The sequence below is a fragment of the Crocodylus siamensis genome, chromosome 2 (assembly GCF_052110815.1).
Source record: "Crocodylus siamensis isolate JL-2025a chromosome 2, ASM5211081v1, whole genome shotgun sequence".
Taxonomy (NCBI): domain Eukaryota; kingdom Metazoa; phylum Chordata; order Crocodylia; family Crocodylidae; genus Crocodylus; species Crocodylus siamensis.
The window spans coordinates 140947930-140963555 of NC_143396.1; the positions used below are offsets into that span (position 1 = coordinate 140947930).

The 15626-nt window shown below is 45.7% G+C and overlaps 1 protein-coding gene across 3 annotated transcripts in view; it reads right to left on the reverse strand.

Moving 5' to 3' along the window:
• Positions 1 to 15626, reverse strand: part of TMEM150C (transmembrane protein 150C) — a 54200-nt gene that overhangs the window by 20504 nt on the left and 18070 nt on the right. For 2 of the 3 annotated variants that reach the window (XM_090036929.1, XM_090036927.1), the window contains exons 3-6: positions 5954 to 6038; positions 4806 to 4859; positions 4652 to 4684; positions 4470 to 4537 (exon numbers count right to left, since the gene is read on the reverse strand). In XM_090036929.1, coding sequence (XP_089893055.1) covers positions 4470 to 4537; positions 4652 to 4684; positions 4806 to 4859; positions 5954 to 6033 — 235 coding nt within the window. In that variant the 5' untranslated portion in view covers positions 6034 to 6038. Of the gene's footprint in view, positions 1 to 4469; positions 4538 to 4651; positions 4685 to 4805; positions 4860 to 5953; positions 6039 to 12879; positions 12924 to 15626 lie in introns of all 3 variants that reach the window. The other variant, XM_090036930.1, reaches the window with a different exon arrangement.

A 15626-nucleotide genomic window follows, 5' to 3' on the forward strand; every position in this document is an offset into this window, starting at 1 on the left:
ACAGGCAGACTCCTGCACATCTGAGGAAGCCCAATCTCATTGCTGGAGTAGGGATTTGAGGTGAAGCAGTTCAACAGGCATTAACACATTTTCTAGTACCAAATATGCAGCATAACCTAAGAAATTTGCCACCTGCATATTGTTGCATTTGACTTTTCAGGGCAGAAACTGCCATGGCACCTAAGAGTGTATTGAACTCTGCATGTCAGTTACATGATCACATTATGTATATGATCATCTTTGTATAAACTAGTGTCGCTCCATGGCTAGATTGATTTAGAGCAGCTCAGGTTTTGACCAAATGTTATACATAATGTGTGGATATGTATAAACAGATATGATCCCAGATGAAACATGCATTAGTACAGAGTGAATGTTGTGACCAACATGTAATATTATATGGTACTTTATAGGGGCACATTACATTACAATTGTCCAAAACCAACTGTTAAAATTCCAGGAAATTAAGCGATAAGGTTAAACTTAAAGCAAAGCCATACATATTAAGGTGTAGAAATAAAAAATGAGGACACCCAAACCTTTTTAACTGTGCCATGAACTAACACTACAAAGTAATCATGTTCTTTTCCTTCCAACCATTTCCCCCCACTAGATAGGGTCCACTTTCCTTGTCTTCATACTCCACAAACTTTAGCCCATCACTGTCTTCTGAAATGCTAGGTGTTCACAGGTCTTGTTTTACATACTCCTGCTGCATCTTCTTAGGTTTTCCTCTCTTTCTCCTATCCTTGACTCTCATGGCCTGAACTCTCTTTCCCACATACTCTTCAGGACTTCTAGGTACATGGCCCAACCCATTTCAGTCTGCTCTATCTGAGATTTTCCTCTACTAGTGTCCTCCTCCCCACCTCTACCTGCTGTGGCACCTCCTTGTTTCTTAAAGGATTTTTCTTGGTAAATCCATAAATCTACCTCAGCAGGTAAACACATCCGTCCCATCACAAAATCATAAATCTGTCTTATCTCTGCCACCTCTATCATGGGCAACTTTCTTCACTGTTCAACATTCTGATCTGTGCAACAGCCCTGGCCTCATGACTGTCTTGCAAATTCCACCTACAGACAAACTGTCGTTTTCTTGTCACAAGCCACTCCACTTCCCTCCACTTCATTCACACTTTATTACACTCTTGAATTTCCCCATGTCTTTCCATTTTCCTGCACAGTAGACCCCAAATATGTGCTGCTCATCCTCTGCCATGGGTATGTTCCCCTCACTATTGCCTGAAATGGTGCATGATACATGCACTCTGTTTCTCCATGCTGACAGAAAGACCCTGCCTTTCCAGGATGCACCTCCATCTATTCAAAGCACTCTCTAAGTAATATTATGATTGATATGTTTCAAATACAGGCAGCCCTCGACTTACAATGTTTCGAGTTACAACATTTCACACTTAAAACGTTTATAAATTGACAACCTGTTTCAACTTTCTGATGTCAGTTTCGACTTTACAGTTCTTGGTGTGTCACCCATTTCCCATCTATCCAAACTTCCTTGGACACTTTCTTTAAGAAAGCAGACAAGACTCCAGAAAAACCTGCAGCCCAGACTCCTGAGAAGACTCCAGCCAAGAACCCTTCAAAAAGTCCAGCCAAATCACCTCAAAGTCCTTCCAAATCAATGTGATTGCTATTTACAATATAAATACATTAATGTATCTATGTCTATAATTGATTGAGTACAAAATTCTGGGTTATTTTTGGTGCAAATAGGGCAGCGGTCTCCAAAGTGGGGTGCGTGCACCCCAGGGGGTGCGCAAGATGATCCATTGGGGTGCGGGAAGAAAATATTAGAACTTCTAATTATATTTATATAAACATCCATATATTGGGGGTGCATGCTCAAAATTTTTTTTTTTTTTTACTGATAGGGGTGCGTGAATATAAATATACATATATTGGGAGTGAGTGCTCAAAAATTTTTTACTGATGCGGTTCGCAATCAAAAAAGTTTGGAGACCACTGAAATAGGGTATTGGGCCTTGGTTCAGGATCCAATCCCTCATTTATAACATTGTTTCCCATGGGAAAAATCAGTTCCAAGTTGTAACATTTCAACTTAAGACACTGTTCTCAGGAACCAATTGTTGTAAGTCTGAGAACTGCCTGTATACGCAATTAAAACCTCTAGTGTGGTGCCTGAGGACTGGAAGAGGGCCAATGTGGTTCCCATCTTCAAAAAGGGGAGGAAGGAAGACCCGGGAAACTATAGACCAGTTAGTCTTACCTCAATCCTGGGCAAGCTTTTTGAGAAAATTATACTGGCGCATATCCACAAGGGGCCAGCAGGGGAGATTATGCTTAGGAGCCACCAACACGGGTTCATTAGCGGCAGGTCCTGTCAGACCAACCTGGTGGCCTTCTATGACCAGGTCACCAAATCCTTAGATGCAGGGGTACCAGTGGACATAGTCTTCCAGGACTTTCGGAAGGCCTTCGACACTGTCTCTCAACCCGTTCTCATTAAGAAACTGGGGGACTGTGGTGTCGACACCTACACAGTCAAATGGGTCACCAACTGGCTGGAGGGCCACGCCCAGGGAGTGGTGGTGGATGGGTCATTTTTGACCAGAAGGGATGTGGGCAGTGGGGTCCACAGGGCTCGGTCCTCGGGTCTGCACTGTTCAACATCTTCATCAGTGACCTGGACGAGGGGGTAAATAGCACCCTGTTCAAATTTGCTGATGACATGAAGATGTGGGGGGATGTGGGCACGCTAGAAGGAAGGAATAGGCTGCAATCAGACCTAGACAGGTTACAAGGGTGGGCAGATAAGAATAGGATGGGATTCAACACTGACAAGTGCAAAGTGATGCACCTGAGGAGGAACAATCAGCACCATACCTACAGGCTGGGAAACTCCCTTCTTGTCAGTAGAGAGGCAGAAAAGGATCTTGGAGTCATCACTGATTCCAAGATGAACATGGGCCAGCAGTGTGGGGATGCAGTCAGGAAGGCCAACCGCACTTTGTCATGCATCTACAGATACATCTCAAGCAGGTCCAAGGAGTTGATCCTCCTCATCTATGTGGCATTGGTCAGGCCGCAGCTGGAGTACTGTCTCCAGTTCTGGGCACCGCACTTCAAGAGGGATGTGGACAACATGGAGAGGGTCCAGAGGAGGGCCACTTGCATGATCAGGGAGCAGCACGGCAGGCCCTATGAGGAGAGGCTCAAGGACCTGAACCTGTTCAGCCTCCACAAGAGAAGGCTGAGGGGGGATCTAGTGGCCTGTTACAAGTTAGTCAGAGGGGACCAGCAGGCATTGGGGGGAGTCCCTGTTCCCCCAAGCACTGCCAGAAGTGATCAGGAATAACGGTCATAAGCTGGCAGAGGGTAGATTTAGGCTAGATATCAGGAGGCGCTACTTCATGGTCAGGGTGGCTAGGATCTGGAATCAACTTCCAAGAGAAGTGGTGCTGGCTCCTACTCTGGGGGTCTTTAAGAGAAGGCTAGATGAACACCTTGCTGGGGTCGTTTGACCCCATTACTCTTTCCTGGCACAGCAGGGAGTTGGACTCGATGATCTGCTCAGGTCCCTTACGACTAGAAACTATGAAACTATGAAAACTGATTTTGGAAGACCTCAAATTCCACACCTCTCCATTATGTCAGTAGTGGGGAGGGCAATGTTGTTTCAGTGCCTTGACACTATTTCCATACCTTAACCAGTGCCAATTTATTTTGTGTGTAAACCTGACTCTGAATTTTTTTTCAAGTTTCAGGAAGATACGCTGTGCTCTTAAAATATAACAGTGTAATTGAATCAATGCTGAAAGTGCCCAATTCAACTCAAGTCTTAAGTGTGGAAGTATGAGCTGTGCTCCCATAAGTTAGGTAGGTACATTGCCTATGGGGCAGAGATAGAAGAGCACCTAAGAAACAGCAAATCAGTACATTCATTTAGTCGATACTGAGTCCAAAAAAGATGCTTACAGTTTCTGTGGCAAGCATGTTTTTTTTTCAAATATTGCATCCTTCTAGTGTACTTCATAGTCATGGTCAATTTGAAGTTTCCTTCCTGAACACTCATTTTAGTGGGAACCCATGAACCTTCAGATTTTTACTAAAAGGGTTGGGGGAGAAACAAAATCACAAGCAATATTTTCTCATATACAACAACGCAATACACCATGTTCTCATGCAGTATGTTGTTGGAGAAAACAACAACAAAATAATGCACCATGCAACCAAAAGACTCAAGGCCAGGATGGAATAATAAAAAAATAAAATGGACACTACAAAGTTGAAAAGCATCCAGTTTTGTTCCGTCTTTTTACAAATAATTACTGCCTTCATCAGCAGTTAGCAACAGCTCTTTAATGGGTTTCAAATCATCTATGACAGCAACATTTACTGGATTTTACTAATGGTCGAAAAAGTCTTTGAAGTGAATTGAGAGAGAGAGAGAGAGAAAAGACAACCATTCTCCATGTGGTTCCTACCTAGAAATGCAGCCATATTCATGACTTGGCTAAAGACACAGCTTGCAGGAGGGGCATCACCTGCGATACTTCAAAAATATAAAGTGTGTCATTGTAACTCTAAGTTGGCAAGAGAGATAAACAAACAGCACCCATTCATCAGAATGGTTAACTGGGGAGGGAGGGGTTAACTAGGAAGTTACCTTATGTAAGGTGGACTTTTGGAACCAGGTTTCCTAAGTGACATAAAAAAAACAGGAATCAGAGTTAAAGATTTTGCTCTTTTGTGCATCTTTGAAAATATGTTTGCAAGATATTACTGATTTAGAAACAAAAAAAAAGCCAGCAAACTCTTACCTATCTGGCAGGTTTAATGGGAGAATTTTGTTATCTTCCACTGCTATGAAGTATCTGACAAAAAGAAAGACAGAAAAAAAAAATCACATGCAAAAATAAGACCAAGACACTCACTTTAAAATTCATTCAGGCCCCAATTTTAGAAATAGAAAGTTCTTGAGCATGTGCTTAGGTACTTCAGGATAACATTCAGTATATGCAATCCATAGGTTCTAGCTAAGCATAGACAGGAAAAGCTTGTCCAAGGCAGCTCACGGGTTCTTAAGTTATACCCCACAACCCCCCACTCTGGATGAGTACAGAGATGGATCAACTGCAAGGGCTTATTACTTATGAGGACCCACTAATGGCAGCTCCCGTTTGTCTCCTCAGGAAGATCCCAGCCCAGACAAATGTTTGGTCTTGTGTACATTTACTTTGGTTAAAGATCTACAGAAGAGATCATTCCCTGAGACATTTGGCAAGTTGCCAATATAACTCCATGTACAGTATTACAATTTCTTCACCCACGACAGAGCAAGCTTTTAATCCTCAACACTTTGGACCAGATTAAAAAAAGCCCATAAACCCATGCTTAAGTGTATTACTGAATTTGGGTTTTAGTTGCCAAGGAAGTGCTTTGGGAAGTTGTAGGGAAGGGCAGGGTTTTTGGGGTGTGGTTTGGGGGGGGGGGGAAGAGGAGAAGGGGCTTGCACATTTTTCCTATCTTTTCCAGACAGCTCCCAACTCATGTGCCACCACCGTTGCATGTAGGACACTGACCTAATGGCATGGCACGTGGACAGTATGGCTGTGCAAAGCATCAGTCCCCGATTTTATTCAGCGGAGATTCGGTAGCCGAATCTCTGAATTCGAATCGAATCAGGAGACCCTTTAATCTCTCCAAATTGAAAAGGGGCTGGTAAGGCTTTTTCCTGTGGAACAAGTGGGAATCAGGGACCAAAATACGAGCTTCTAAGCAACAAACTGGTCCCCATCCTGGTCTTGGGAGGGCACACTTGCAAGCTGCCCTCTATAAAAGGTAGATTACAAGGTGTCAGCCATCTCTATAACTGGGGGAGGGACAGGCCCATTAAAATCTCTCTATTAACATGTGTTCCACACCACAAAAATGCTCAATTTAACACACACAGCAGAAGGTAACTTACACTATCCATAACCCGGCTGAAGTGAACAGGGTGAACACAAGTGGTAAAAACATCCACACGCTGCATTTCTTCTCATCCATGCTGGCTAGAAAGAGTGGGGGATAAAAAAAAGTAAAACAAAGGGAAGATGACACAGATGCAACTTACTGGGGATGCCACATACTCCCATCTCAAAAACACATACAAGTTTGCTTCTGTAAGCAAAGCATCACTTGAAATCCGGCAGTATAATGATCCCAACCAGCCTCATTAGTGCTGAACAGCAGCCACATTCCAAAAGAATTCTCTTCAAACCTAGCAATGGAATTTGCATAAGGAGGTAACATTTTCTCATATACAACATGCACCATTGCCTTAAAAACAAACAAAAAAACCAAACAAACCAGCCGTGGGATATTAATGTGCATTATACACAAGAAATACAGTAAGAGCACGTTCCGCTAATTACAGGGGAATGGAAAGTAAAATCTGCAGCAATACACGGAAAGCAAAACATTGGGCAGGCTTGGCTCCCTACCTGCTGCTATTCTGTTACCTACTACAAGAAAAGATCTATTTTTTTTAATTCTGCCTTTCAAAAACAAGATGCTTATTATACGACAAAAGGATGTGAAAAAATGTGTGAAAAAATAAGGGTATTGTTAAATAGAGGGAAAGGTCAAAGAAACTGATTCTAGGGTCAGCCTAGAAACCAAAAGCATTTCACAATCATAACTCAGAAAGCTGAGTTTCCATACAACAGATAACATCTTCACTGTGTAAAAGCGGTATGCTAAGAAAAGTCACTGAGGGGAAAAATTTTCAAGAGGCCGTAAGGATTTTAGGAACAGGTATTTTTCACTCTCTGTCCTTCAGTGATCTGTCTAAGGCAGTGGTCTCCTTAAGTAGATCACCTTTGGCATTTAAAAGCAACCGAAGATCTACCGTGTGCCACCACCATAGCACCCCCTTCCCCTCGCCACCGAGCATATAAGTTTGTGGGGAGGGCAGAGGGGGAGGGCAGATTGAAGTAGAGGGAGAAAAAATTATTTGGGGGCACACCTCCCCAGCAGGTAAGTCTACCCAGCCAGGACCCCACTCAACTTACCCCTGCTCCTGTCTCTGCAGCACTGTCCCTCACTGGAGATGCAATCTAGCCCCTGCCTCTTCCCCCCACGATGAAACGACCTGCTGGGCTGGGGCCTATGCATGCATGGACACAGGCACTCAGCCCCCAACCTCAGCCTCAGATCGACTCCAAGATCTACCTACCAGTGGATCGAGATCCACTGGTTGGTGACCACTAGTCTAAATTAATCTAGCACAAAACAGAGCCCAACAACCCAAACTACATATTTCTAGTTCTAGCTAGAAGAATCATACTCGCCTATACAAACTACCAGTAGCATGCATTGGAGCAGACTCGATTAATCAAGTCTGCTGAAGCATGCTAATTAGCATGCTCCAGCAGCCTCTGCATCATGGGTATTCAGTATCCCCACATTTCAAAATGGCTCAAATATGCTAAAGTTAAAGCACCCCCACCACCATTTTGAAGTGGGGGATGCTGAATAAATGCGACACTGAGGGCGCTTTAATTAAAGCACCCTCACCCCACCTCGGAGTATGTGTATAGATGCCCCATGATTTCCTCCTCAGTTCCCTCTTGCTGCAGAAGGATCAATTCCCCAAGTTTCTTCTATTGTGGAGCCAGCTCAGCTGCACTTACCCAGGCCCTGAGGAAGAATTAAACCAGGCTACACCCACTCCAAGCCCCTCCACATTTCCCATGTGGGAGTGTCCCCCCAGAAGCAACTTTTACCTGCAATGCACCCTCTTACTCCTCTGCATTGCTGTCACAGCCCTGCTCTTACCTGATGACAAAATAAAGAAAACACTGGTGCTTCTGTAATTGTGCCTAGCTATATTTTTTGCATCTCTCTGCATGCAGGACAGGTCAGAAGCTCAAAGAGGCAGCTGGAAGTGGGGCACTGCACAGTGTCTGGTGAGAGGCATGCCAGTTTCACACTGGAACACATTCTCACATGTCAATCTGTGCAACAACAAAACCACAAAGCAGTGAGGAGCCATCCTCAAGACTCAGGCAGACAAAACCCGCAAGATTAAAAAATAAGACTCAACTCTTACATTCACAGGGTCCATCTATATCAAAGGTGGGCAACTATTTGTGCTGGAGGACTACTTAAGGAGTTTTTGTCAGCTATTGTAGGCTGGGTCAGCACCCAAGCCAAACACCCAGATTGCCACTACTGCCCTGGGAGAGCAGGTGCTGGCCCCAGCCTTCCCTACCCCACCCAGGACAATTTGATGCATGCCAGAGTGTGCGTGCTGTGCCATGCCTGGGGATAAATAGCAGAGGCACATGTACATGCTTCAGTTACTTTTCCCCAGGAAATGCACATGCACGCTTGTGGGAACATGCCCAATATGAGCAACGCTCATTTTGTTTGGGTAAGTACATAGCCTTTTTTCAGTCCCTGTGGCCAGGCTATGCACTCAAAGCACAAAGCTCACTGTACAAAGCACTAATAACTGTACGATAGGAAGCCTCTATAAAGACAAACTGTAGATCTAAATGACAGATGTAAGAGTCCTATTAATCTGCTTTCACAAAGACTCATAGACATTAGGGCTGGAAAGGACCTCGGAAGGTCATCGAGTCCAGCCCCATGCCCAAAGGGCAGCAAGTCAGCAGGAGTCATAGGATCCCAGCAAGATAAACATCCAAATGTCTCTTGAAGGCGTTCAAGGTGGGTGCTTGAACCACCTCTAGCAGCAGTCTATTCCAAACCTTGGGGGCTTGGACAGTAAAGAAGTTCTTCCTTATGTTCAGCCTGAAACAGTCACAGAAGAGTTTGTGACTGTCTGATCTCATCATCCCTTGGGGTGCTCTGGTGAACAGATGTTCCCCCAGATCCTGGTAAGCACCCCTAATGAACTTATAAGTAGCCACCAGATCACCTCTGAGCCTGCGCTTTTCCAGGCTGAAGAGTCCCATAGCTCTTAGCCTCTCACCTTAAGGTCTGTTTTCCTGACCTCTCATCATGCACGTGGCTCTCCTCTGGATTATCTCAAGCTTCTCCACTTCCTTTTTGAATTGCGGAGTCCAAAATAGTACTCCAGCTGCCGGCCTCACCAAGGCCGAGTACAAGGGGAGAATGATGTCCTGAGATTTGCTTGAGAAGCATCTATGGATGCAAGCCAGTGTTTTGCTTGCTTTACTAGCTGCAGCATCACATTGAAGGCTCATGTTCATCTTGTGGTCAATCATGACCCCCAAGTCCCTTTCATCCAAAGGGCTAGCCAGTGTAGCACTGCCAAGCCTGTAAGCATGCTGCAGGGTTTTTCCTCCCAAGGTGGAGAACCCTGAATTTTTCAGTGTTCCAGAAGCCATCAGGTTCTTATCTGCCCATTTCAAAGGGCAGGCTAAGAATGCCACAATGTTACTTCCCATCTCATTCACTGCTGTACCAGCTGCAGCTGCTATGGGAACTGATTCTTTCTTTTTTTCCTGCAGCCCACAAGTAAATGGCAGGGAACCATGATGAGCATAGCTGGTGTCTCTACTTTGGTACCTAGAGACACTTAGTAGTGACAAGAGTCAATACCACTCTGCAGCTGGCAAATTTACAATGCTGCTCCGTCCATGCCAGCTTTTGATGTGGCAGCACACACCACATGCATGCTCTCTGCTGTAAGACTACAGTAATTTACTGCTTCACTCCCTTCCCCACCATTACGGAGCAGGTGGAGGCATGCCATCCTCTGTTCATTCATCCATCACTTCCAAGTCAAATGTAATTACTATTAAAATGTTTCTCTATTCTCCATGTTCCAAACGTTCTCCAGCTGGTAATTTTGCCTAAAATGGGCTAGCACAACTGTTTTAGGTCAGAAAATATCATTCATTATCATTTGTGCTACTCCCTTAAAAGGCACAATGTCTGCTGATATAACAGAAATACCAGTAAATGATCAATGCTTTGCAATTGCTTACAGGATTTTCAGTGCATATGCCAGCCAAGGAATACAATGCTCCACAAACTAATTTGGCTTTGCCCACTTTACAGCTGGGGAAACTAAAGGGTAAAGGGGCCACATGACTTTCCCAAAGTCATAAAGCAGCTGAGGTGCACATAGAAGCTGTTGGCTGTTCATTCTATGACCTAACCCCTAAAATCTATCCCCTAGGGAGGGAGGTAAAAGAACCCTTCCTGCGGAAATAATTTTTTACCCAAGAGAAGTTTAAAGGAATACTAAAAAAGCATGGTGTCTTGTCACCTGTCTCCTTGCTCCACATTTTCACACTTGGGCTTGAACAAAAATCCAAGTCAGCGGAGAAACTTTCCACTGGCTTCTAGCCTAGCAAATGGCCACCTGCTTTATATTCACTATACCATGCATGCTTCAGCTTTTACTGATGCTAATAAGAAATGGTGTTCAAAATTGTCTATATTAAATAAATAAACTAGATCGAAAGGTGTGATTCCTATGGGAAGCCAGCTTTGCATATTAAGGAATATCCTTACTTCAGTTTGTAAAAAGCACACTGTTCTCTAATGAAGTTAAACAACGTCAGGATTCCTATAATCACATCCATTTACACATGCACTGAACTGGAACAGCACTGTTCACAAAAATCTGGACAGGCACTCACTAGGGGTCAGATTTTCAAGAAGCCGGTACATTGGGTGCCAAGAGACACACTCTCTCTCTCTCTCTCTCTCTCTCCATACAATTCTGGGGAACTGCTAGACACAAAGTACTTTGGAAAATCCGTCTCTAATAACAATGAGTTCCAAGCTGTCAAAAAAGTGGGGCCCTTTGAAGTACAATACAAATGGCACCACAATATTTATTTCCTGTTTGCAGAGTGACCAATGGAAAGGGAAGGGTATTTGTTCAAAGCAGGGAAATCTCAGGGATTCCCCGAATAGCAAGCAATCAGTTCTGCAGGAACAAGCAGCTCAGGGGACTGGTAATGGGAGACATAAATGGATAGATGTGCACTTGAAGTGGCTGCCTAGGTGTGAAGACAAGCAGCTTCAATTTCAGAGGCCCAATTCCCACTGAAGATGTTGGCAACTTAGGCCACTCACCAAGTTAAAGAATAACTGGAGCCAACATCCTGCAAAGACCAGGACAGTCAGAAAACACAGCTTCTTAGGAAGGTACTGTATTTACCCATATCCAAGGCAACTTCAAATTTGATAACCTCCCCACTAATTAGATTCTAGACCTGAAAAAATATATACATGTTATCATTTTCCATGTCTACAATCTAATGTTTGGAGGATTGTCTCAAATGTATTCCCCCACCACCACCACCACGGTGACAGGGATAACAGTGGCAGGGGGGACAGGTAGCGGAGGAGTCAAGTGGCCTGACCTGTCACCCCACCACTTGTCTCTCCTGCTACCTGTACCCCCTTGAACATGCCCCCCACCCCACATGGTGCCTCCCTGCACCTTACCCCTCCCTCCCATCTGCCCCTCACATACTGGCACCTGTCCCCACCCCCCACTAATCCCTGCACCCCCAGGCTCTAGGTCCCCTGCTGCCTGCCCCCCATACTACCTCCATCCCAGCCTGCCCCCTACACTGCCTCCCTCCTCGCCACCCCTACCACCCAACTTCCTGTTAGAGCTCCAGCTAGGGTTCTGCTCTGGCCCAGACATGGACAAGGCTGGTGCCAGATCCCACCCAGACATGCAACACAAGCAGTAGTGGCAGCTCTGGCCCAGCTCTGGAACCGGAGCCGGAGCCAGAGCTATTGCCATTGCAACCACTGCCACGTGGCCAGGCAGGGGACAAAGCTAGCATGTGCTTCATGCCCTTAGTCAGAGCAAGGTACTAGCTAGAGCCAAAGCTGCAATGGGAAAGTAAGCAGCTGCAGTAAAGGGGAGGAAATGGTAGTGAGGAACAGAGGCTATAGGGGGCAGGTGGCAGAGGAGCAGCTGTGGCTTCATGGTCGAGCTTGAGGTCGCCACCGCTGTCCTCCCCCCACACCCCTAGCTCATAAGTGAATCCAAGACAAGGGGCTCCCCCCACGTCCAGTGTCGAATGAGGGAAAATCCTCATCTTGGATTTGAGTAAATACAGTATGGAGCTTTGGAGATTAGAGAGTAGGGAATGTTTACCAAATTACATATTCATATGGAATTATTCTTATCTTTACCTGGTCCCCAAGGAAACATTTCTTGCTGAGGGTAGAACCATTAATCTTACGTGCTACAATCACTAGTGAGTTTTTGCAGGGCCAGATCTTTAGCCTGTAAGCACTTCAAAAGGTATATTAAGGAAGCTGTAAAATTAACCAGCTTAACAAAACTCAAGTCAGACCAAACCTACTAATAATTACGTATTGCCTCCATTTATAGACTTCAGTGGTCTTAGCCTTGGTCCAGTAAACAGGAATCCAAATTACAAGAGCCACCCCAGAGAAAGATGAAGCACTGCCTAGGAATGGAAGCTGCCTTCTACCCCAATCAGAGAGCAGTTCTTCTGGGTCAGGGTTTCGGCACATTTGCAGGGCTGCGTTAGAAGTCATGCTATTTCTCTGTTGTTCCTGTACTGACAAAAAGATATAATTTAGATACATCCTATGCGCTTTACTTTAAAAGAGTTGGGGACTAGGATGTGGTCCCTCAGTTAGGTTGTAGCCAAAGGAGGAGAGGGAGCGGTGGAGGGGGAGAGAAGGAGGGAAAGTAAAGAGAAAAGATTGAAGGGTCTGCAGAGGTTAGCCTACTACGCCACAAGTAAAGTCTGTTGCTTAGTTCTTCCCTCTTCTCATGTTTATTGAGATGGGTAATCACTACATGGTGGTGTCAGGAGTGGTGAATGAGAAAGAACTTTGAAGTCCAAACTGAAGAACCTGGAAACAAAATCATTCGGTAGCTAAAAATAAAAAAAATTAAAAGTGTACCTTCTGTGCACTCCGTTCAGACACAGGGGGAAGTTTGTTTGCATCTGTAGGGTCAAACCAGAGGGTGCAGGTGAGAAGGTTTCCCTTGTTCACACCACCTACAAAGCCAGGTATCCTCCACAGAACTAGGTCATGATACTGAACATTTTAAGTCCTTCCCCCTTCTTGAAGATCAGTCATTCATACTAGTGCTTATTTACTCTTGATGAAATATGTCAGCATGCCACTATCTTCTACCTTGTTCCTGCACACCCCCCCCACACCTTAGTCAATCAATCACTGTAACAATCATTAAACATAATTTAGGTGTCAAGGTATTTTTGTGCCTCATCTCATAAACAGGTATTCTCTCCCCTCCCCTTTTGTCTAAGCCACTTCAGACTACAAAAAAGTGAAAGTTCTGCAACCAGAGAGAAGCCTAAATAACCTCCCTCGTAAGGAAAATTACTGCAGCATCTAGAGACTTTGCTGTATTAGACAGTGAACAGGAATGAACAGAAAACCATTGCCCCAAAGAGTTTTAGACTAAATAACCAAGACAAGCAAAGGACAGAAGGGAAGGAGAGAGAAAGGGAGGTGAAGTGACCTCCTAAGGCAGAGACAAAAGCAGAACCAGAACCCAAATATCATGGCTCCCAATCTATTACCCCATGCACTAGAGAGAAAACCCAGATTCTTCTTAAGTTCTCCCAGTTTAAGAACTATCCCCCCAACCCATGTCATTTTCATCAGTTAGAAATACAGCAATTTACCTATGCAACAACTGGTAAAGGACACTCATCCAACAGCAAAAGTTGCAGTATGGTTAAAGACTACACCTGGGCTCCAACCAAAATTTTAAATAAGAACACTCCAAACTGCAATGAAGCAGGTGGTTCAAAACCAGGATGCTGAGGTTTCACAGCTCCATATATTTCCCGCTCAATCCATACTGCTTTCCCTTGTTGCCAGGCAGAAAATCAGAAGTAGTCGCATCTCCTTCCAAAGAAAGGGCTGCATTTTTCAACCCTTCCTACCTTTGCACAGCATTCCTAATAAAGTCATTCACTCTCACTGGTTGCCTTGGGGTAGGTAGGTCTGCACTGCAGTGACCACAGCTTGTGTAGACATACCAAAGCTAGCTATAAACTAGTTAGCTCAGGTATTGTTAGTATGTAGTCGTGGCAGTAGAGATTTCTGCAGGCTGAAAACTTTCCCAAACACCTGCGCAAAAATACTCGGCTGGCTAACCCACACCAAGCTTTCTACAGCTGCAGCCACCCTGCTTAGCATATCAGAGTTGGATAAGTTAAAAGTTAATTTAACTTGGGTAGGTCTAGGCAGGTTGCAGTCACAGGACAAAAGTGTTGCCGGATCATTCTGCAGTTTCTATTACTGAGGGAAGGCTCATATAAGGAGGAGGTGAAGGTAAGAGGTCAATGACCCACATTTGTGGGGAATGACCCAAGAGGTATTTCACCTATGACCTCCTCTCCTTGGACTCGGCAAAACCCTGGTCCTGTCCATCCCCATCTCCCCCTACCCCCCTCAACCAATCTTTTCAGAAGCAGATCAGGTCCATCCCCTATCTCCCACTGGCTTTTACCATGGCAAGAGACAAGGCTTCAATGTACGGCTTTTGCCTGTGATGCCACAAGTTTCGCCTTGGTTTCAGGACCCCACTAAAACTCCAAATCCACAAACTGCTGCAATAATCAGAAAGGCTTCCACAGCTTTCTGTGGGCTTAAGATCAGACCCTGTATGTATCAGGCAAACCTCTTAACTCAAGATGGTAAGATTACTGCTCTCTGACCTGACTTTTTTCAGATTCTGCAACAAAGAATCCAAATTAGATCACCAGGGGAGCCAGCAGTGGGGGCAGCAGCAGCTGATCCCCCTAAGGTAAGTGGGCAGAGGGACCGGACGCAGCTGAGCCGGGTCCGGAAGGGAAGCCTCCCCAGATCCCTCTTAGCTGATCCGGTAGGGAGCCACACTCTCAAGCCAGCATTTGCGTCAGTGTTCGCACTGGCAGGCGAGCAAGAAGGGCCAGGAGGGAGACTCCCGCTAGTGCAGGACGAAGGCATCGCAATAAGCCAGAAACAAGCAGGAACTCCTATGATGGTGTTGACATGGAGTGCTGCCAGGGCCCCTGCCCGGGGGGCGCAGCCTTCGTGGGGCTTGTCTGAGGCCTCCACCCAGACAGAGCCCATGCGGGGGCTGGTGTCCCCCAAACCCCTGGCCTGCGGGAGTTGCCCAGCAAGGCCTGGGGGGGCAGGGATTGGGGACACCCACACCTGCCCTGCAGGCGGCCACCTTAGGGCCCTGGAGGCGCAGGTGAGGGAACTCCAGGAGGAGGTTAGCAGGCTGAGGGGAATCAGGGAGGCAGAGGAAGAAATTGACGGCTATTTCCTTTCCCTGCAGAGTCATACACTCAAGGAAGAAGCACCTCAGGAAGTGCGCTCCACTGCAGAGTGGCAGACAGTCACCTCCAGAACCAGGGCTGCTCGCAACACAGCAGTACCAGTTCCACCAGTCCAGCTGGAGAACAGGTACGAGGCCCTGGCAACACTGGAGGAGGAAGAGGGAGAGGAGACAACTCCACACTCTCCACACTCCGAACAGGCCGAAGGAGTTAAGCAGTCCCAGAGGAGAAAGCATTGAGTGATCATCATAGGCAACTCCATCCCGAGACGTACAGAGGGCCCCATCTGTTGCCAGGACCCCTCGACACACAAGGTCTACTGCCTACCTGGAGCAAAGATTCAGG